Source organism: Eptatretus burgeri, chromosome 15 (genome assembly GCF_056783735.1).
Source record: "Eptatretus burgeri isolate ZD-2024b chromosome 15, Ebu_testis_v1, whole genome shotgun sequence".
Taxonomy (NCBI): Eukaryota; Metazoa; Chordata; class Myxini; order Myxiniformes; family Myxinidae; genus Eptatretus; species Eptatretus burgeri.
This window is the reverse complement of record NC_140975.1, coordinates 41,704,874-41,727,863: the sequence shown is the minus strand read 5'-3', so window position 1 is coordinate 41,727,863 and position 22,990 is coordinate 41,704,874. Positions and strand designations below refer to the sequence as shown.

General features: G+C 42.0%; 1 protein-coding gene across 12 annotated transcripts in view; it reads right to left on the bottom strand.

Annotated features, from left to right (window-relative positions):
- The window catches only part of LOC147012031 (phosphoinositide 3-kinase regulatory subunit 5-like), a 325,466-nt gene that overhangs the window by 75,334 nt on the left and 227,142 nt on the right, over window positions 1-22,990 (bottom strand). For all 12 annotated transcript variants that reach the window (XM_085858068.1, XM_085858078.1, XM_085858079.1 and 9 more), the window contains 4 exons: window positions 20,651-20,751; window positions 18,606-18,674; window positions 13,507-13,645; window positions 9,096-9,165 (listed from right to left, as the gene is read on the bottom strand). In XM_085858068.1, coding sequence (XP_085714194.1) covers window positions 9,096-9,165; window positions 13,507-13,645; window positions 18,606-18,674; window positions 20,651-20,751 — 379 coding nt within the window. The remainder of the gene's footprint in view (window positions 1-9,095; window positions 9,166-13,506; window positions 13,646-18,605; window positions 18,675-20,650; window positions 20,752-22,990) is intronic.

The window sequence follows — 22,990 nt, the reverse complement described above, 5'->3', positions numbered from 1 at the left end:
GGGAGGTATTTCACATACACAAATGCTGAACGTGAGGGTGATTTTTGTCCAGGGAGGAGGGAGGAGCAGGTTTCTGTTTAGAGAGTTTTTGAATACAATGACCGACCTGTCCACCGAACGCACCCACTCGTAAATGAGTGCGTTGGACTTGCGCTCATTTCTTCCCTTTGCCCACTGGCACCCAAAAACTTTTTCATGCAAGAACTTTAGCAACTGCAAGGGCACTCAGGAGAGCACGTACCTCCGCCACGTAATGCCTGATCCACGAGAACATATCGGGCCCAATACATTTTTGAAATATCATGTCATACAGTACAATATGGTTTTTCGCCCGATCTCTCAATGGTGAAGAATGTTTCTCTGAACACAAATTAAACTAAATTCACCAAAGTAATTCTGTCTTCAAGAAAGTGATCGCATTGACAGCATGTACATTGCCAGCTTGTTGTACATTATCAGCTTTTCCTGAATAATCAAATATTGGTTTTCATCTGAGAACCTGAATCGTTTCCCAGCAATGGGTTCAAATCTAACAAAATAAATGAGCACTTGTGAGTGAACCAAAATGGAGTCAACTGTGTGTGTAATGGAACAGCCAGATATATATATATATATATATATATATATATATATATATATATATATATATATATATATATATATATATATATATATACACACACACACACATATATACACACACACACACACACACACACACACACACACACACACCCCTACACGCTCCAGTTATATATACGCATGTATACACACACACACACACACACACACACACACACACACACACTATATGAAGTGTAAAGTTTTCTACACAGCAGTTATGGTACTCAGCCGTTTAAATGAGGCATAATAATAGCAAAGTGAATTTCATTCAGTTTGCCATGGAAAATCGAAAAAAATATTCGTTTCAATTTCACAATGAAAGAACACGTCCTTGAAAAAAAAATTAATAAAATAATGCTGGACTCTTTAATCGAGACACTGCAAATCGGGCTCAACAATGGACAGCTCCATTGTGGCCAAAACAAAGGCCTGTTAAACAGCCTTCCTTATGTTATAACAAGTTGGATCACCCGATGAAAATCAGGCTATTTAGACTTCAGTAAAGCATCAAGAAAATTGCTGTTAGCTGGGATTGTCATAAATAAGCGAAGCCATGAAGACATTATAAACACAGTGGAAAGGAGGGAAACATACATAGAGCAGGGTAGATGGACACAACACAAGGACATTTGGTAGAACAATGGGCAAGGTGAAGAAAACATGCAGAGAAATACGTCTCAACATAGAAATGGACGTTTTACCCTTTTTTTCTACCACAGCGAGGCTCATGGAAGAGCAAGGATAAATTGATAAGTGGGGTAGCGATGCTATGTGGGGGCAACACTTGGGCACTGCCGGAAAGGGATCAGAAAGGAGAAGAGAGAAAGGAAAGAAAGGATAGGAAAATAACGGATCGGAAAAGAATAGAGAGAAAGGTAAGAAAGTAAGAGGGTTGGGTTAAGAAGAATTAATGGGGGTTATAAAGATCATCGGTCATTATAGTGGATGACACGAGATGGCAGTGCACTGCCTGCTTGAAGACCTGGAGGGGAGAACGAGACAGAACAATCTCTGGAAGGCGGTTGTACAGTTTAGGAGAAGCGAGGGATCAAATAGTTGATGTGTGCAGTCAGCCTGGATATTGCAAGTTTAACCAGAAAGGGGTTACTGGAAGAAGACATGCATCCTGGACTTGCGAGGGAGGGTCAAAGCACTGAGAGAGAAGAAGGAGGAGGAGGGGGAGGAGGAGGTAGCAATGTTGAAGAATAGATGGTATAAAACAGAAAAACCACCGACTTGCTTGCAATGTGAGAGAAGCAGATCTTGTGTTTCGGCCTCATCAAGGGAGATTCCAATATTTTCAGCTTTACATTCCATATAATCCAGGATAGACAGATGTGATGATGGAGCACCAGCCCAAAGAGGAGAGCAGTACTCCATTGCGCTGCAGAAAAAGGCTTTATGGATGAAGTAGTTCTGATTTTCCAATCAAAGAAATTGATTGATAGGGAAACAAGCCGGTAGGCGACGAGGGATTCGCTAGGATCGAAGCGCTGGATACGATGCTTTTCATTCTGACTGATCCACTGACCAAGATTCATTGCCAAGACATATTGGTTCACATACAATTGTTCCTCTGCCTGGCAAGATTTTTCTTATTGCGTATTTTGCCAACTGGCACTCCTCATAAACAAATGACGGTAAATAGACACCCTATTTTTGAAGGACTACCATTTGAAAAATAATCGGTTTGCTAGTTTGTGCTGTGGAGCCTCGCGTTGCGTGCACACACACACACACACACACACACACACACACACACACACACACACACACACACACACACACACACACACACACACACACACACACACACACACACCACGATAAACTTCTCTCAATGCTCTTGTTTGACCACACCTCCTGAGCCACACAATATTTTTCATAAGCCACGCCCACTTTCCATAAGAAACGCCCACTTTCCTACACCACTCCCACTTTTCATCAACCAAGTCCACTTTCCCTAAGCTCCGCCCACTTTCCTAAGCCCCTCATAAAAAATGACGGTGAATAGACACCCGATTTTTGAAGGACTACCATTTGAAAAATAAAACCTCAATCAAAAATCGGCTCGAGTAAAATTTTCTAAATATCTCGACGTGTTTAATTCCGAAGTTTCGCTTCTCTGCATTCAAAACTGAAGGACAAGTATTGAAAATACTGTACGCGGTTTTTCAGCCGCTGCACAGCAACGGGTGGTTGCTCGGCGACGAAATTCAAAGGTGCACATTCCCAACAAATACTGCACATGTTGGCAAAGTTTCATCGAAATCGGTTCACTGGTTTGTGCTGTGGAGCCTCGCGTTGCAGACACACACACACACACACACACACACACACACACACACACACACACACACACACACACACACACACACACACACACACACACACACGGAAACACACGGAAAACCCGACAATAAGGGATATCTAGCATATATAGCGAATCCAATAAAAGAAATCTGTGGCTGGCTTTTGGAGGCCAGCTTTGCTTTGTGGTCAGCCTTGGAAAGGCCATGGCTGATTGTGAGGCCGAGAAGTTCAATAGACTGAACCTTTTCCATTGGATGATCAAAGACATAGGTGGGTTGCTTTGATAATCATTTTGTAGCAAGGGTGAGTGTAGGATTTTCTGGGATTGAAGGACATGTTGCATTTATCATACCAGAGTGTAATAATTTCCAGATCAGCAGAGAGCAACGTAGCTACGACCTGACTAGCAGAAGGATGTAGTACTGTATGACACAATGTAAGAGTCATTGGCAAAAGGGAAGAGAGGTTTTTCCACAGCACGAGGGGGGAAAAATAATGGAAAAATTAACTCCGAAGTGCAGCACAGCAATGACGGCTTCATTTCCTTGTAAGAGGTCATGCAACAACTCATTAGACTCAGTTTAGTTCTGCACAAACTGTGGACCCTTTGTTATGAACTTGTTTGTGGTTTGGTTAATTTTGATTGGTTGACTCATTTAGCATTAGCAGTCATCTGAGTGAGATCACCTGATGTGGATTATAAGGAGAACAATTTTCTACTGAGGAGGGGTTGCTGTAAGGAGAAGTCGTACCTCAGGGTCGAACCTTGACTGGGACTGAAAGGACTTTGTGACAGCGGATTGTGCAAATTAATTGTGGACCTTAGACCTGTGAGTGAAACAATCATGGTGAACTGGTGGTGAATGCTCCGGTGATGGTTTGGTTTTCTCCCCAACGTACATCTTCGCGACCTGTTTTTGTCTTTGCTTGAAGCTTCATCACATCCAGTTGCAAGGTTGGAAAGACTTTGGAAACCAGTCGAAGCAAGAGTGGATGGATTGGTGACTGCAAAGTGGCAACGGAAAACGAGTTGCAAGAATCTGAATGGCGTCTCGGAGAGAAATCTCGTGATGTTACCAAGCTGCAACCACTCCTTCATCGTCGGTACCTTCAGTTGTTGTGCGGTTTGCCTTGCCCGTGGCGACGCCATTTCTCTGTCAAGTCTCTCACTTGCTGGATCATTTGTCAGTTCCATTTTACTGACGGCGTTACCACAGACCATGGAGTGGAGGTGGTCTCTTGCGGTCTACCTGTGGTTTGTGTTTCATTGCTGTGAACATATGTTGTTTTTCCTCAAGAACTGCTCAACATTAAGTGTCCAGTGACTGGTAACCCAAGGAACTGTTATGAATTGTTGTGAGTCATATCCTGAGATCCGCTAGCTTTTTGGGGTTTAATTAGTCTCGCCCCAAATAGGATGTGAGATTATTGCAACGTGTGTGTGTGTGTGTGTGTGTGTGTGTGTGTGTGTGTGTGTGTGTGTGTGTGTGTGTGTGTGTGTGTGTAATATTATATTTTCGCTTTAAAAATGTTTTTCTCTGCAACCGCTTGGCCGATCGATGCAAAACTTTAACGGTCCACAGAATCAGAAATGGGAAAAAAAATTTTTGATGTGATAATATTGATTTGTAAGTAATAAACAAAGAACTGAACGTGTTTTTTAATTCTCATAATTTTTTGAGGTGTGAAAATTTTTAAAGCCGAGGTGGCTGGTACCGCCTCCTAAAAATTCCAGAAAACTTCCATGGTCATTACATCATCTGTATGACGTCATCAGTAGTACGATTATCTCAGAGTGCAAATAATAATAATAGCCGCACAACTCGCTTCAGTTGTTTGGGTTAACGTTCAGACAGACAGTTCACAGGGTCAGAAAATGAATTTGATGAATAATTTTCTGATCAAGAATCCTGAGATTATGACGATAATCAAAATCATGATGTAGAAGCTGCTGACAGACCGTACATGGATGTACCTGAGGTGGAAATAGGGGATGACCGTGCATGAAATACCTGGCGTTCACAACAATCGGGAAGATGTTGAAGAAGTACTCGGCAATAACAACTGGTAACTGGTAAATCATAGAGCTGAAATGTGGTAATTGTTGAGTTTAGTGGTAGTTTGATGAAACATTTCTCTGTAATTATTGGAGAAATGAGAACAGCACTCGGTAACCCAAAATAGGCCAATTTTTTTTTGAATTGTTTGTAAAATCATCAATTTTAATCCAATCAACTTGAAATTTGAAGAGCATTTGCAGATGAGGTCACTGAATTCAACCACCTATTAATTTTGAGGTAAACATAGACCAAAAGGTCAAAATATGCCTAAAGGCCAATTTGTGCCAAATTTTCTAAACTCCTCAGTTTTCATCAGATTGACTTGAAACTTGAAGAGCGTTTTCATTTCGGGTCGCTGAATTCAACTACCAATTAAAAAACAACTAAATACATCACGATATCTCAAAAAGTTGTGGACAAGTTATGACAAAACATGGTGGATGACTTGGATAGCTGACAAGAACAAGCAGATTGGATTTTGGTTCGGATCCAGCCCATCAGTGGGATACAAAACGTGAACTGTTCCACCTGGCAGAGGTATGCGCTCTACCGAGTGCCATTCTACTTTGTGCTGTTTTGCCAAGTTGTCACTCTATGAGTGATTTTTCATTTGTCTTTTGTTTGTTTGTGTGCAGGATATCTCAAAAAATTGTGGACGGTTCGGACGAAATTTTGTGGACATGTCATGTGTGTGACAAGGAAGAGTTGATTCGATTTTTGTGAAGAACCGAATCCAGATCGGGATCTGATAATTTTTGAAGCGATTCCTCACTATCGAGAGATAGGGCTAAACTGATATATAGCACAATATCTCAAAAAGTGGTGGACGGATTCGGACGAAACTTGGTGGACAGGTTGGGTGTGTGGCATTAACGAATTGATTTGATTTTGGTGAAGATCCGAATCCGGATCTGGATACGAGGATTATTTATTTTTTAAAGTGATTCTTCACCATTGAGAGATAGGACCATAAACGATATAGTTCTGTACAGCATGATATTTCAAAAATGTAGTGGGCCCAAAATGTTCTCGTGGATCAGGTATTACGTGGCGGAGGTGTGCACTCTACCGAGTGCCCTTCTAGTTCCTTATACAATTGTCGTAATTAATGTTGCACAGGGTACATACAGTTACATCATTAACCTTAGCGACTGTCAAAGAACATTATTGAAACATTAAATAAGCATGTAGCACTGTTCAGTGATTTAAAGCAATGAGTGAAAAACATCTTCAATCTAAAATAATTATTTGAGCAACTGTTAGTTACGTTTCGGTGAATATGCTTTATTTAATGATTGCACTTTTAAATAACAGTATATTATAACTCATCTGCAAGTAAGTGTCCAATCCCATCCAGTCTTGGAAGCAGGGTTAATCTCGGTAAGTACTGGATGGAAGGCCTCCATAAAAAGCCACGTATTTGTCAGCTGAGGGACAATAGGATAGTCTACTTGGTCATGTACTTGCCCTCTGATATGTATGGTAATGGGTTTGCTCCCTACGGAGTAATGTGACTCAAACTGCCATCATAGTGTGGCACAGGCAAGGGCTTGCTGTATCTCAGAGCAGAATGTATCTCAGCTGGGGACATGGAGCTAACTGTCCCCTCTGTTTTTAAACGTTAATGATCCCACAGCATCTCCCAAAAAAGAACATAAAGATTGAGTGCGAGTACCTTGGCTACATTCCCTGTGTAGAGAGTAATGGGACTTGCAAATTGATTACGAAAGGATGTGGATGTGAAGTTAACATATTGCATGTGAAATATGCAATCATGCACAATACGCACTTGTAAAAAAAATAAATGGAATAAAGTTTGAAAAACATCTAAAAACGAGAAAACATCTGAAAATGCAAAGCCCGTCCGCTTTGTATTCAGACTTCTTCTTCCGTGTGCTGAAGGGTACCTTTCACCTTTTGACCTTTTGACCAAATTCTTAATTTGTCTTCTACATATTCTCATAATAAAGCTTTGTTGAAAATTTGATGACAAAATCTCAAATGGGAAAAAAGTTTCGGCCTGGACAGACAGACAGACAGACAGATAGAAAGACAGACAGACACACACACGCACACACACACCACTCCGTAGAATGCATACCTACCTCCACCAGGCTGAACAGTTTATGTTTTGTATCCCACTGATAGACCGGATCTGCATCCGGACGTTAACCAAAATCTTATCACTTTGTCCCTGTCACACACCAAATTTTGTCCGAATCCGTCCACAACCTTTTGAGATATCCTGCTCACAGACAAACAGACAGACAGGGGTGAAAACAACCTCCATCCACTTTCAGTGATGGAGGTAACAAACCCAGGTACATGTCCATAAAATGCAAGAACATTTTGAAAATTCCAAAATTACGAGTACACGGACGGACGAGTTACCATTTAGATAATATCTGTGTCCACAGGTGGTATAAAATAATTAATGTCATCGAGAGTCAGAGAAACCAGCACTGGCTTTTGTTAACAGAATATGAAACGAGGAAGTGGCTAACTCGGTGTTTGGCCTCGCACAGTGTCACTGCGAAACTTCCTTTTATGCACTCTCAGCTTAGTTATTTAAAGGTTTTATTTGTTATTCGTGCAATAAACGGCTAATTAAAACCTCTTAACACTCATTTTTCACCATGAGCTGCTCATAGTCATGAACCTTCTTCCTCTGATAGTCAAGATGACAAACCTTGGTGAATATACTTATTGAGGAAATTGATGATTTCAGTTGAAATTTCATGCAAATTTATTGCCTGTGTATATAGTACGCAGTGGTTACTCATACAAAAAAAAATTGGTGTAAAAAACTGCTTATACACATGGAAATCCGCGACATTTATATTGATAACAATAGGATTGGTACAGAGAAGATAAAGCAAATTGACGGGGTGTCAGCACAGCATGATAGACCAAATGGCCTCCTCCCATACAAATTTCCTTGTGCAGCTCCTCGGTTTGATTTTAGTGAAAATATAGAGTTTATAGTTTAAATCGTAACTTACGCTGATGCTTATATGCATTATTTAATCCATAAAGTTAGGTAATGCTATTGAATAAGAATTAACTATTTGTTTGGCTTCAATGAAGATGTGGTTTGTAATGGGTAAATGAGTCATAGTGAAGTCATTATAATAGTATTTAGGTCTGTCTGAGGTCTGCCCGAAAGAGTGTAGTCATCATAGTATTTAGGTCTGTCAAATAAATGATCTGATTGGTGTAATGTTCAAGGAAAACCAGCAAATGAATTCATCAAGAAAAATAAATATGTTTATTTTTATAGGTACAAAACTAAGCTTACGGACTTCTTGGAAAGACTTTCGATAATTAAATCAACCATAAGTCGAAAACAAGACAATCAATCATTATGAAATATTTCGAAAAGGACAACTTAATGCCCATCTCTATCATAATGCTGCTATCATTTGTAAATGAGCAATTCATTTCATCGATAGTATCAATTTTAGAACCATTTTATCAGTCTTATGTCCGGAGAAGCTGGGTCAAAATGTGCTGCTGTATTGTGGGTGATGGGGGGCAGGGCAGGATTAATTGGTCATGAAGTCACATGAAAACCATGGAAGTTTGATTAAAAGTTTACAGTCATAACTTTGTTCTGATAAAATACCATAATGGCCCAATGTTCACAACAATGTACTGGCGTCCCAGGACCTTGGGTACAATTGCAAAATTAAGGATTTTGATTTTAAGCTCCTGGAACCTGAGCTCATTTTGGGGAAATTGTTATATTGTAACAGAAATGTCTGAAAAACTCACCAACGATTTTCATTGGGGGGGGGGGTGGTCTACTTATGACTGCGGTCCAGACATTATGTTGGACTTTTCAAGGCAACATGAGACGCACACCAAAATGCTACTTGCAAGGCAATGCCACCCAACCCTCCCCCATACCGCCCCCCCCGAGAAAATTATTCAAATAAAAGCATAAAGACCTTTTGATAACAATGAGGCCTGTTCTCTTTGCTAGTTCCTTGGCAAGTCAGCTAAATCTGATCTGCTCACAAACTCCAAAAACTCTGCAAATAGCACCAATAGAAAGTTGCAAAAAGAAAAAAAGAACGAATTAAGTACAGTACTTACTTGATGACATTAGCACAGGTCCCAGTTTCGAGGCCATGTTCCTGACGGACTAGACGCTGGTAAGCAATACCTTGGGGGCAACAGGGGTTTGGGAGAAAATATGGTCACATTGTTGAAGATAAACCTCAGACTTATTTTTGATTGGTAGAGAAAGATCATAAGCCATTTGTGGTGTTTTAAATGCTCCGACTGGCCAAAGGAAACCAGGGTCAAGCGAGATGACGAGGTCGGCCAGGTTAGCGTTTATTGTCGTGAGGGGCTAAACACACTCGCTCGGTCTGACGGCCGAAACCATGCTTGCAATGATGATACTGTTGCGAATCTGGAAGCCATGAGCACACAATATACAGGTCATATAGATCAGTTATATCGGTAAGTACATGTTGCCAGTTAGGGTCCCGACCCTAGTCTAATGGGTAATTAAATGTTCCTGCGCTGTGGAGTTATTTTAATAGTTAGGTTTTTTTTGTGTACTTTTACACCACCAACATCAATGCCGATAACACCGCATCACCCTCACCCTCACCTTCACTTCGCTTCCTTCACCTCACTCTGGCCGACGTCATGGTGGGCGGAGTTCAAGGAGGAGCCACGCGGCGGCCCTCGACCAATCAGCGTGCAATGAGTGAGGTGACCGTCGCCCGGCCAATCAGATCCCGCGACAGGAGGAAAGGGCTCGCGTGATGTCACCACGCCCCTGGGCCAATCATGGAGCTTGCCGCCCGTTTCGGCCAGTGGGAGAGACGAAGAGCGATTTGCGCGCCAAAACTGGCCAGTGAGAGAGACGAAGAGCTATTTGTGTGCCAAAACCAGCCAGGGAGAGAAGGAGGATCGTGAGGAGGTCCCCCCCCCCTCTGAAGATGGGGGTATAATTATAGGCGCGGTCTGCGCATTCGGGGATTCTGAGAGTTCTGGCAAGAAGTGAACATCTGCGCGCAAGGTGGTGGAGTGAAAAAGCGTCTGCGCACGGAGTGGTCGGTGCCACGAAGGGTCTTCTCCTGCCAGCTTTCGCCCTGCCGATTTCGTTCGTCTGGAGCCTGGTCGTGAGGGCATCTGGATCGTCTGGGGGTCCAGTTCTGCCCCGAGGACCTGGTCCTTGAAGACCGCACGAGGCAGACATGTCCGAGACAGGCCTCAATAAAGACCATTTTGGTCCGATTCTTTGAGTGTGTGCGTATGTGTATTTGTGGCGCCAGTCCGATAAGTCGTGAATTGTATAAGTGCCGTGCTGTACATACGTGCATTTCTTTTGATCGGTTTATCTCTGCCCTTATGTGCTCCCCTCATTCCCCCATTGTGAATAAATACCCCGATTGTTAAATGTTTCAGCTCATTCGTGTCCTTTCCTCCATTGGCTTAGTGTGCTGCATGTTGGGAAATTAGCCAGGCTGTTGCCATTGTAATGGGATATTTGGGACCAACGGACCTTGGCAATAAACCGCTCGGATCGCACACGGTTCGAGTACACGAAGCGGCTCGTTCCGTATGGGTGCCGTCGAGGGTGTGGAGACTCAGTAAATCACCACGTGGTCTCTAGGTATTTTGAAAATTGGCGAATAACCCTGTACCACGTGGTAGAAATATTGATCCTTCATGGTCCGATAAGGGACCCGTGCTTCTCGGACTTTTCCGAAAAAGTACGATCTAAATTTCGGGTGATCGGTCAAGCCGACTCTGCTGCTCCATCTAGCAGTCGTGCTCGCGGCCGACGCCTGGCCCCGCAACAAGACGTCATCAATGAGAATAACTGAAGAGTTAACATTTATGGATTCCAGAATTTAATTTGCAAACAAATGCACAAAACTATATTGCTTTATATCTATGAATATCAACAAAATCAGCAGAGTTTAAACAACCAACTCCTGTTGTTGCTTGCCTATCTCCCAAAATGGAGTTGAAGGTAGCACAAAAATAATCTCTCCTTTGAGTTGGTCCCATTCCGTTTAATGTTATCTTCGAGGTAATTTTATTCAACATGATCGAAGGCTCCTAGCGGAGCTGCTACACACATGCACATGGACATACAGAGGAACATATGTGACACAACACAAGACTGTAAAACTGTTAGATGAGACAAATACAGCCACTGAGCATGTGGGAAGTGCCCTCACTTCCTGGGGTACTCTGGGTGCAAGCAACGTCACAGCAATCAGTGGGGACTGCACTCAGCGGGGCATTTCTTCTTCCCCATGGACGCGTGCTCTTATCCTTTTAAATGCTGAATGCCAAGCAAGGAAGCAGCAGGTACGATTTTTAAAGTCTTTGCTGAACTTGGCCAGCGTTTGAACCACCGACCTCCCAAACACGGAGCAGACGCTCTAACCATTACAACACCTTGTTTGAGTTTTTTTCTACTGAACAGCTGATTTATTAATTCCCCTAGCGATTTCAATTATTCAAGCAGCTTGACAAACACAGCTTCATTATGTCTGTCTCTTCATATTTGATGTGGCACGCACTTGTCAGAGCACATCTTGAGCAGGGCCTGTGCATGAGACTGATCCCGAGACTGCATGGCACGGCATGCTATCTTCAGCAGTGCTCATCGTCAGTCTTCCTCGTCCAAACGTAAATGTGATGAAGAAATTTATTGCAAGTTTTGGATGGCCACTCTTTGGCCTAGGGCTTGCAAATGGCCACTCGGTTTCTGCTGGATTGGCCTCTTTTGATGATTTAAGACACATAAATAAACGCTCAGGAGTGTCCCACCAGGCAATAATTTATTGGCCACTCGAGCACTATATAAACACACCTTCGGAGACATTGAATCGATGTTTAAAAAAAAAAAGCGCTTTCGACTGTCAAAATTTACTGCTCATAAAATCAAACAAAAGCAATTTCTTTGTGTCAAATACAAGGAGGATCCTTTAAATATTAAAAAAAATTTATCACAGCCCTATAGGCCTCAGCCCACAATTAGCAACCACAAAAGTCCAAGTCAAATCTCAAGCCCCCTATGAGTACCTTGTATTGGGTTCACATAAAATTATGCTGTGTTTCCCAACATTCATTTACAATTTTACTCCATGGCCGATTTGAGCACGGAGGCTGCATTTTGCGAGCATTCTGTTGAGCAGAAAAGCCGAGCAAAACAGTGCACTGTTGAAACATTCCCACAAAACTGTGATGAGAGTGGAAAAGCTGTGCCGTTTTGGAATGGAAAAGGTGGTTTGAGGAATGCCAGAAAATGACAAATGCAACAAGTGTGATCTGTGTTGATTCCTGAACACCATTTCTTACGCTGCAAGTGCTTGTACCATGGTGTTGTTTGCAGGCCAATGTGAGTTGGTGCCTGAACCGAGTTTTAGTAGAATATGGCATTCTTCTTCTTGCGTATAGCAGCTTAGCTGCCGAGGTAGCTATCATTTCTTGGAAGCACGACTGTGTCACTGATGCAGTGCCCTTCTACCAGTACACACTGATACTCATTTCGCCAACCTCAGAAGGTTGACAGGCTGAGTCAACACCCTGGTGTATTAATTCAGCGGCCAACGGGGCTTGAACTCAGGACCATAGGATCCCAAGCCGCCACCCTAAACACTAAGCCAACACCAGGCTGAATATGGCATTGGCCACTGGGCATTGTAAGTAATACTCCTCTTGCACTTTAATAACCTCATAACGATTTGGTGGCCCATGAGTACCACATAAACAGCATGGCCATGACCCCAGAAATGATGCAACCGACGGCAGAGTGCGGTGCACTCGTACACATGGAGAAGTACGTTCCATGAGATCCCATTTGCTTGAACAAGTCGGATAAGTTCACAAAAAACACTTTGCAGTTGGGAAGATAATTTTGGAAACTGGTTTGGCTTCTTAGTATGCAAGACTCAGAGCACCAAGTGGACTCCATCCAGGACTGTGCAGGTATCCTGTGACAAGTGTTAAGCTCACTCAAAGGTGGAGGAGACATCAACTGACTGCAAAATGGAGATGGTGAGACCAAACATCCTTTTCATAATCACCTTGTGTGAGAAATAGGGTTTGGACTTATCTAATGGTGTGGATGTGGACTTCTCACCTAAACGGTTTTGTACTTTGTGAGATTTTTACATGACTATTAATTTTTTACATTTTAATATCTTCTTTATTATCACAAAAGTCACAAAATACAGTGGAGGTTCGATAAAACAAGGGAGGGTACTGAACACCGGGTACATTACGCTTGCAGTCCCAGACGACGACTGCTCGGCAAACGATATATCGGACCTGAGCCTTGTCTGCTGAGCAATTATACGACTTGGTGGTGCCTTCATTTTTAAAGTCAGACTTGTTTACATTGCTGCTGTTTAATAGGAATTTTCTGATAAAATGACTTTAATAAGGTGTTGCAAAACATTTTAGAAGCATATCATTCACGCATCATTCCCCAAAATAAAAAAATAAAACAAATGATCTTGTGACTCACCTGGCGCACGCAACTCAGCACGCAGAAAGGCGAGCAGGCTTACAGCCTGGTTACAGTAAGGCACGGGCCAAGCTAAAAATGGCCGCACACAAGCCACAGCTCGATCCAGTAGTCGCCCTTCTTCAGGAAACCATGGGGTCTGGAAGGAATTAAAGGGCAAAGCAGCAGGTTACTGTGGTTCGACGAACGTTACCGAGGCAGCAATTGACTCCAGCCTGCATCTCATATCCCAATAGCAAATCAAGAAGCTTATCAAATTAAAGCTGCGTTCATACCGTCTTGCCAGAAGCCATGTCGATAAGATACAAATGATCAAATGTAATATCGTTGGCATTTGTGCCTTCGGCTCATTTCCAAAAGTGTAACCCTCGGCATATTGTGTTGAAAAGAATAACCAAATGCATGGTATGATAAAACTCAAGGAATTGACGTTTTGGAACAACACAATCATGGAGGAGCTAATGTGATATGGCTGTTCATTATTAGCATGGTGAAACTACTCAGCTTGGATACAAAACAATTCCTCGAGAAGGACTTGTTCTCTCTTTTTTAGAGAATGTGTGTGAAGTGATTCTGGCAGAGCAATTTCAAGTGCACTCATTATGATCACGATGGTCAGGGTGTCTGCTTATTGTGTTGTAAACGGATAATGATGCAAGGATTCATTCTGAAATTCAAAACAGTGTGACTGTGTACAAGTTTTTTGACAGTGCACAAGTCTTTCTATTTTCATGGCACGGAGGCATCATCAAGAAAGCCACCATCTTTCAATCACCGCAATATGGTGAACACTATTGTGGCGAACGAGATGAACCAAACTCAAATTCCAAATCGTAGGACTGTATCCAGATTGTAAAAAAAAAAAAAAATTGGATGAAGCCATTGTACCACCTGCATACATTGGTTTGGGCAAGACCGACGACATGTCCGATTGTCACAACTATTTTCACCTGAATGTCTGATCTCCATTTGGAAGCTAAGCTTCCTTGGAGCCTCATAAGGCCAGTGTGGCAATTATTCACCGGTAAAGAACAAAATGCAAGGATAGCTAACCCCATATTTGACCCCATACCTGTGAATTTAAAATTTGTAGAAGGTAACAGCCCAATCCTCGACTCCTGACAAAGACATTCTGGGATCCTTGATATTCAAGTTGTAAATGGCAAAGTCGTCATAACACTCCCTTGAAGGAATGGCATGACACCTACTTACATTTAGAAAATAATTAGAATATGGAAGATACATACTTAATCACCATATGTTTTCCTGCAAATGGGGCACATATGCACTGGGATTGGATGTGTAAATTTGAAATTTCAAGTCAATCGGATGGAAATTGATTATTGCATGTGACCTTGACCTTTTGACCTCAAAAACAACAGGCTTCTAACATAACAGACCAGAACAACCAACATAGTTGAGAATCTTCGATTTTGCAAGTAATAAATAAATATTCCAACAGATAAATAAATTCGGACATCCTTTTAATAAGATTTAAATGTTAACAAGCAACATTAGGGACTTTGAAGCATTTGACAGTAAACGTTCAGAATAACCGATGTGCCTCCTTTGTCGTTTGCTCACAATCAATGTCAGGATGTGTTAAATTACTAAAGGGCAGTTTGCCCTTCTCAACAACATTATGTTTATCAGACGATGCTTTTAATCTCCAGGTGACTTCACGTGTCAGTAGTGCTTGTAAAGAGCCTTCTTTCGGACTTGTCAGAGATTTGTGTGACACCTGTCATGTGCACCCCTCCTCCCATATACCTTCAGTGATACTGGAGACAAACTCAGCTTCATAAACGTTTTCTCTATGCATGCTATGGGTAATTTACATCTGGCTTCCATTGGCTGCAGAGGCAGCACTTAGTGCTTTAAACAAGAAGAAGCAGTTAATAACCATCACCGATTTTAACGCTTTCAACATGTTACCACTAAGGGCATTTTGTCACACGTGAGTGCAAAGAGAAGTGGGTGGGAGAGAGGAGAAAATAAATGGGTATGTAGTTCAGCACCTTTGAGCTGACAAGATGGCCTGGAGGTACGCATACTCGCCTCTAAGCTGTCTACCCTGGATTCGAATCCTGACCCAGCAATCAACTGTCATGCTAGTGTGTCATAGGCAGGGTGATTCATCAATGTGTGTGTGCCATCTCTCGGGTGGACGTTAAACTGGATGTCCTGGGTGCTAGCATTAGTTGGTGGACGTTAAAGAAACCACAGCATCCTTTGCAACGAGTAGGCGAGCTATCACTGGCACCCTCAACAAATTACAAATTCCTGCCTTAACTGCAGTGTTACTGAAAATGGTAAACCACCCATTGCAACCCTTGCTCAGGATGATGCTTTTGCAACACCCTGATGCAATGGAAAGAGCATATGGTACAAGAGAGAGAGAGAGAGAGAGAGAGAGAGAGAGAGAGAGAGAGAGAGAGAGAGAGAGAGAGAGAGAGAGAGAGAGAGAGAGGCAGAGAGAGAGAGAGAGAGAGAGAGAGGCAGAGAGAGAGAGAGAGAGAGAGAGAGAGGCAGAGGCAGAGAGAGAGAGAGGCAGACAGAGGCAGAGAGAGAGAGATAGAGAGAGAGGCAGAGAGAGAGATAGAGAGAGAGAGGCAGAGAGAGAGGCAGAAAGAGAGAGGCAGAGAGAAAGAGAGGCAGAGAGAAAAAGAGGCAGAGAGAGAGAGGCAGAGAGAGAGAGGCAGAGTGAGAGAGAGGCAGAGAGAGAGAGGCAGAGAGAGAGAGAGGCAGAGAGAGAGAGAGGCAGAGAGAGAGAGAGGCAGAGAGAGAGAGAGAGAGGCAGAGAGAGAGAGAGAGAGGCAGAGAGAGAGAGAGAGGCAGAGAGAGAGAGAGGCAGAGAGAGAGAGAGGCAGAGAGAGAGAGAGGCAGAGAGAGAGAGAGAGAGGCAGAGAGAGAAAGAGAGAGGCAGAGAGAGAGAGGCAGAGAGAGAGAGAGGCAGAGAGAGAGAGAGAGGCAGAGAGAGAGAGACAGAGAGACAGAGAGACAGAGAGACAGAGAGACAGAGAGACAGAGAGACAGAGAGACAGAGAGACAGAGAGACAGAGAGACAGAGAGACAGAGAGACAGAGAGACAGAGAGACAGAGAGAGAGAGAGAGAGAGAGAGAGAGAGAGAGAGAGAGAGAGAGAGAGAGAGAGAGAGAGAGAGAGAGAGAGAGATAGATCAGCACCTTTATCATTCACAAACTAGTATGCAGCACATTCTAGTTGTTTGTGTTTCGAAAAAAAATTAAAAAACACTCATAGAGACTTGGCAAAACAGCACAAAGTAGAATGGCACTCGGTAGAGCGCATACCTCTGCCAGGTGGAACAGTTCACGTTTTGTATCCCACTGATAGGCTGGATCTGAAGCAAAATTCAATCCGCTTGTTCTTGTGACCTATTCAACTCATCCACCTTGTTTTGTCATATCTCGTCCACAACTTTTTGATACAGTGATACATTTAGTTTTTGGCCCTATCTATCAATTTCAGAAATTAGGCCTGTGTTGACATTTTGATCTTAAAATGAATTGGCAGTTGAATTCAGTGACCTGACATGAAAATTCCCTTCAAATTTCAAGTCAATCGGATGAAAATTGAGGATTTAAAAAATTTGGCCTTTGTTTACCTTTTGGTCTATGTTGACCTTTTCACCTATGGTAACCACAAAATAATAAGTGGTTGAATTCAGTGACCATTGATGTAAATCCTTTTCAAATTTCAACTCAATCGGATGAAAATAGAGGGGTTTTTTTTTTTGTATACCTTGTTGAGGCTCGTGTAAGAGCTAACACACAACGCACAGCAAGGGGGGCATGAGACAGGAGGGGAGGGAGTGGGAAGGACAAAACAGTGGGGAACAGAGACATTAGGAGATCTGTGGAAGGGAGAGGGATGGGGCGGGGAACATGGGGAATACAAGATGGACATTACAGGGACTTTCAGGACATCTCTCTGGCTATTATCAGAGAACCACCTCACCGCCATCGGGTCTGGCATTTCACTCAAGCCGACTGGCAGGGTCTCCAAGCAGCCATCAAACTTATAGACTGGTCTCCTATCGCTACTTTCTCCAACATCAACTCATCCTGGGAATTCTTTCAAAGAAACTTGCTCTCTTGCTCTTTGAACAAAGAAACTTGTTCAAAGGATTGAGAGCATTTGGCCTAAGTTGGCCTATTGGCCTATGTTTACCTCAAAATTAGTGGGTGGTTGAATTCATTGACCTGATATGCAAATGCTCTTCAAATTTCAAGTTAATTGTATTAATATTGAGGATTTTAGAAATTTGGCCTATGTTGGCCTTTTGGCCTATGTTTACCTCAAAATGAATAGGTGGTTGAATTTGGTGACCTGAAATGCAAATACTCTTCAAATTTCAAGTCAATTGGAAGAAAATTGAGGATTTAAAAAATTTGGCCTATATTGACCTTTTGTTCTATGTTTACCTGAAAAATTAATGTGGTTGAGTTGAGTGACATCATATGCAAATGGTCTTCAGATTTCAAGTCAATCAGATGAAAATTGAGGATTTTAGGAAATTGGCCCAGTGACCTTTTGGTCTATGTTGACCTTAAAAATAATAGGTGGTTGAGTTCATCAACCTGATATACAAATCATGTTCAAATTTCAAATCAATTGGATGAAATTGGAAGGTTTTAGAAAATTTGGCTCAAATTGGCTTTTTGGCCTATCGACCTTTTGGGTCGAATGATTTTTACGAAATTGCAATGTTGGACCATCGCAGGGTCGGTGCCATTAATCTCTGAAAATTTCAGGACGATCGCTTGAGCGGTTTGGGCTGGAGGCGAGCGGACAGACAAACACACAAACAAACGGAGGTGATCAACACACTTGTCAAATGTTTTTTGTTTCTTTTTGCCAAGTAATAAACACCAAATGTTTCGGGTGTGCCATCCCAAGCAGTGCCTGGCAACCTGTAATCCAAAACCTTTTTCATTATCAGAAGTTACTCATTTATGAACAAACTATCTTTGCTGTAACATCCAGATCCCTTTCCAAGATTATTTAGCTGCATATTTATTCATGATAACATTTATACTGACCATACAGCGACATGGTGCCAAGTGTGACAACTTGCCTGTATGACTGCCGATCGGAGCAATACGATCAAAGGAATGAGTTGTTCGTAAGCACAGCTCTCCTGAACCTGCAACCACAACCGGTGTATTTGGAGGGAGAAGGAGAGAGAGGGGGATAGAGAAAATATAAATATATCCAGATTAGTGGAGGACGTTGATGTGGCAGTTCATGCAATAGTCTGGATCCAGATACAATATGGATTTGACTCGTGGATTCTTGTGTTTGGTTATAAAAGGTCAAAAAACATTGGACATGACCTTCTATCTCTGCGTGACCTACTTCTCAAGGGACAATGTTTTGCAATATGGTGTCAGATTATTTGAAGAAGGACAATAGGTCGTGCTCGAATATAGATTATAGATGAAACTGACTACGTTTTTACCAAGTTGTAGTTTGTGAATTAGCCCAAAGAAGGGCTGAGGATAACAGAAACTAAAAAAGGGGGGAAGGGGGGTGGGGCGGAGCAGGAAATAATAATGATAAAATATCAAAAATAGTGTCATTCAGAGTTTGACGAAAACAAGTAAAATCTTCGATTACAGCACAATGACTGCTCATCCGGACCGTTGGAGCAAATAACCACAGCTGCGTCTGTGACCCATCAATTGCAACACTCAGACGCAGGAAGGTTCGCTTCATGACCAAGAGGAAGCCCCCCACCCCAACCCAGGTTATTTGTAGAACTTAGCATTGGTGGAGCTGTCAAGGGTTTTCAGCAAAAGATCAGAACTTTGGAAGTTCTTTCATCATGTATTGGAGCAGTTGGGTACTTAACCAAGTAAACATGCCGGTAGTCAAGTGACTGTCAGAATGCGGTCAGAATGAGGAACCGCAGGATGTTGCGTACAGTATGTACTATAAATTGCCATTCGTAGGTCCTGTTCAATTTCTGTCAACTCGGTGAGGTTATGATACCGGGAAACAACAACACATCAGGATTCAAGGCAATAGTGTAAACAGTCAACCCTCGTGATTGTACAATTTGATATAACACAACAATTCACGAGAGCGGCACTCGGTAGAGCGCATACCTCACTCCGCCAGGCTGAACAGTTCACGTTTTGTATCCCACTGATAGGCCAAATCTTGATCTGGACCTGAACCAAAATCAAATCAGCTTGTTCTTGTCACCTAACCAAGTCATCCACCAAGTTTCATTCAAATCTGTCCACAACCTTTTGAAATATCATGCAACATATCGTTTTTTGGCCCCATCTCTCAATGGTGAAAAATCACTTCTTAATTAAAATTACTTCGAGAATCCAAATCTTCATCGAAATCGAATCAATTGGTCCTTGCCACCCACACAACCTGCCCACCAAGTTTTGTCTCAATCCATCCACCACTTTTTGAGATACCCTATTCAGAAACAGACAAACAGATAAACGAGTGAAACTAGAACGGCACTCGGGAGCGCACATACTTCTGCCAAGCTGAACAGTTTACATTTTGTATCCCACTGAGAGGCTCGATCTGGATTTGGACATGAACCAAAATCAAATCAGCTTGTTCTTGTCACCTAACCAACTCATCCATGAAGTTTCATCCGAATCCGTAAATGACATTTTGAAATATCATGCTATACATCATTTTTACTCAATTTCACAATGGTGAAGAATCACTTATGAATATTAAAAGCTTCGAGGATAGGGTTCTTCACAAAAATCGAATCAATTTGTCCTTGTCACATAACCAACCTGTCCGCCAAGTTTCGTTCGTATCCGTCCATAACTATTGGAGATATCCTGCTCACAAACAGACAGACAGACAGACAGACAAACATAATCACCATCCACCTTCGGTGGCGGAGCTAAATATATTCGTTTTTGCTCCAAATGTCTATAATTGTGGAATGCCTTCCAGATTGAAAAGAAAACCTCAACATTGATGCAAGGCATTGCGGTTGTTTCTATAGGAACGTATAAACAGTCACAACCTTTGTATTTTAAGAACTATCTGATCCCATTTGTGCCATCATGCTTGCTCAATGCTAAAGTACCCATGATGTGCCAAAGTAGATGTGTAGTGAGATGATTGACATACTTGTTCGAACCTCTCCAGGATGTGCTTTATAAGCGATAATGGGAAGGCAGCATTTCTCCTGACCAACTCCTCCAGACAGTAGCGACTTGTACCAAAAGCAACTGGCAGACAAGAACAGGATGTGCAGGGTGTTTGTCTGTGCACTTGTCCTACTTTCTCGAGTTTACTTTGCTTTGCCCTTTTCCCACAGATGCAAACTTAAGGTCGATGTTGTTAAATGAGTTTTCTTTTTAAAATAGCATATAATGACGTTTCAATGTGTCATTCTTTCCATCAGTGAACAAAACCAAAATTAAATAATCCTATTTTGAGAAAAAAAATACTATAATTTCAGAAGTGTCTGTTTTCCTTCTATGCACTCTTAACCACTGCACTGAATGAGTTGAAAACTGGTAGTTGCACTTTTGGGGTGGGGGGAGGGGAGAGGGCTTGTCTATGCAGTGGAAGGGGATTTTACAAGGGATGGAAGGGGGTAACCCATTTGTTTTCCCTCCTGAAAGTTTCCGTCTGTATCCATCTTGTCCACCCCATGCACCCTCTTCTGCCCTCCCCCACCACCCCCCCCAATACCCATTGTTTGTCCACCTGCCCCTGTCTTGGCCTTCAACTCTGCTGTTGGTGTTTCCCTCTCACTCTCTCTGCTGTTCCTTTTGTCTTGTTGCTTCCTGATCCGTTCAGTGTACTAGTACTAGTTCTTTCAAGAGCTTTGAATGCACACAAAAATGTCACAAAAATATGCAATTCTAGAGGGATTTAACTCATCTGTAATTCTGGGGGATTTTAGCCGTCCGTAATTTTTGTGTATTTAACCCATCAATAATTCTGAGGGAATCAACCCATCCATAATTCTTGGGGATTTAACCCATCCATATTTCTGGGGGAATTAACCCATCCATAATTCTTGGGGATTTAACCTGTCCATATTTCTGGGGGAATTAACCCATTCATAATTCTTGGGGATTTAACCCATGCATATTTCTGGGGGAATTAACCCATTCATAATTCTTGGGGATTTAACCCATGCATATTTCTGGGGGAATTAACCCATGCATATTTCTGGGGGAATTAACCCATCCATAATTCTGGGGGAATTAACCCATCCATATTTCTGGGGGAATTAACCCATCCATAATTCTTGGAGGTTTAATCCATCCAAAATTCTCGGGGATTTAACTCGGCTTCAATTCTGTTGGAATTCACCCATTGGTAAGGATGGGTTTGTCACTTGTAATTTCTGGGGGAATTAACCCATCCATAATTCTTGGGGATTTAACCCATCCATAATTATTGGGGATTTAACCAGTCCATATTTCTGGGGGGGATTAACCCATCCATAATTCTGGGGGGTTCAACCCATACATAATTCTTGGAGATTTAACCAGTCCATATTTCTGGGGGAATTAACCCATCCATAATTCTTGGAGGTTTAATCCATCAAAAATTCTCGGGGATTTAACTCGGCTTCAATTTTGTTGGAATTCACCCATTGGTAAGGATGGGTTTGTCACTAGTAATAATAATTAGAGGAAGAAATATATATAATTTATCCAAAAAACGTGTCATCAACACTAATATCTACATATACAAGAGTGAGTCTTTGTCTGTTTGTTCTTCATATGTTTCAAAGGCCCTGGGCCAATATCCCTGAAATTTGCTGTAAAACATCATTTTCAAACGTAGAAGGTCAATGTCGCAATAAAAACTTCCAATTCTTAATCAAATTGAATTTATAAAAATAGGGGATTGCGCAAGGGGTCATTCAATAATTACGTAACGCTGGAGGGTGTATGTCCAACTAAAGCGTCATGGAGTGTTACAGGAGGGAGGGGGCTGTTTCCAGTGCCATTATGTAACGCTATATTAATCAATGACAACTTTGTTCCAGGCACCGTTTATTTAAGGATACAAGTATGTAATGATGGATTCAATTCAATCAATCCTGTAACTATTCAATACATTCATGATAAAAGCAAATCGCTTTATTTAAATTCCATCATTGCTTTTACCACAGACACTTAATCTCATTTGCAAATGAAAGCAATTGAACACATTTGGAAACTATTGCATCACTCTGAGCGATTAGTCCGATGTCATTAAAAGGATTCCAACTGCTACCTGGTCTTATGGTGACGGTACACTGTGCTGCCTTTACTTTTCAAATAGAGTTCTCAGTAAATAAAAAAACAACGGGATAAATAGCATCCTGGGATTAAGGTATGAAATAGGGGGAGCAGGGGGAAGGTGTCTTCATTGAGCATTACGTAATATTTTTGGGGATTCCTGTTGAAGCGTTATGTAGTGTTATGGGGGGGGGGTGTCAAATTTTACGTAATTGTGTTA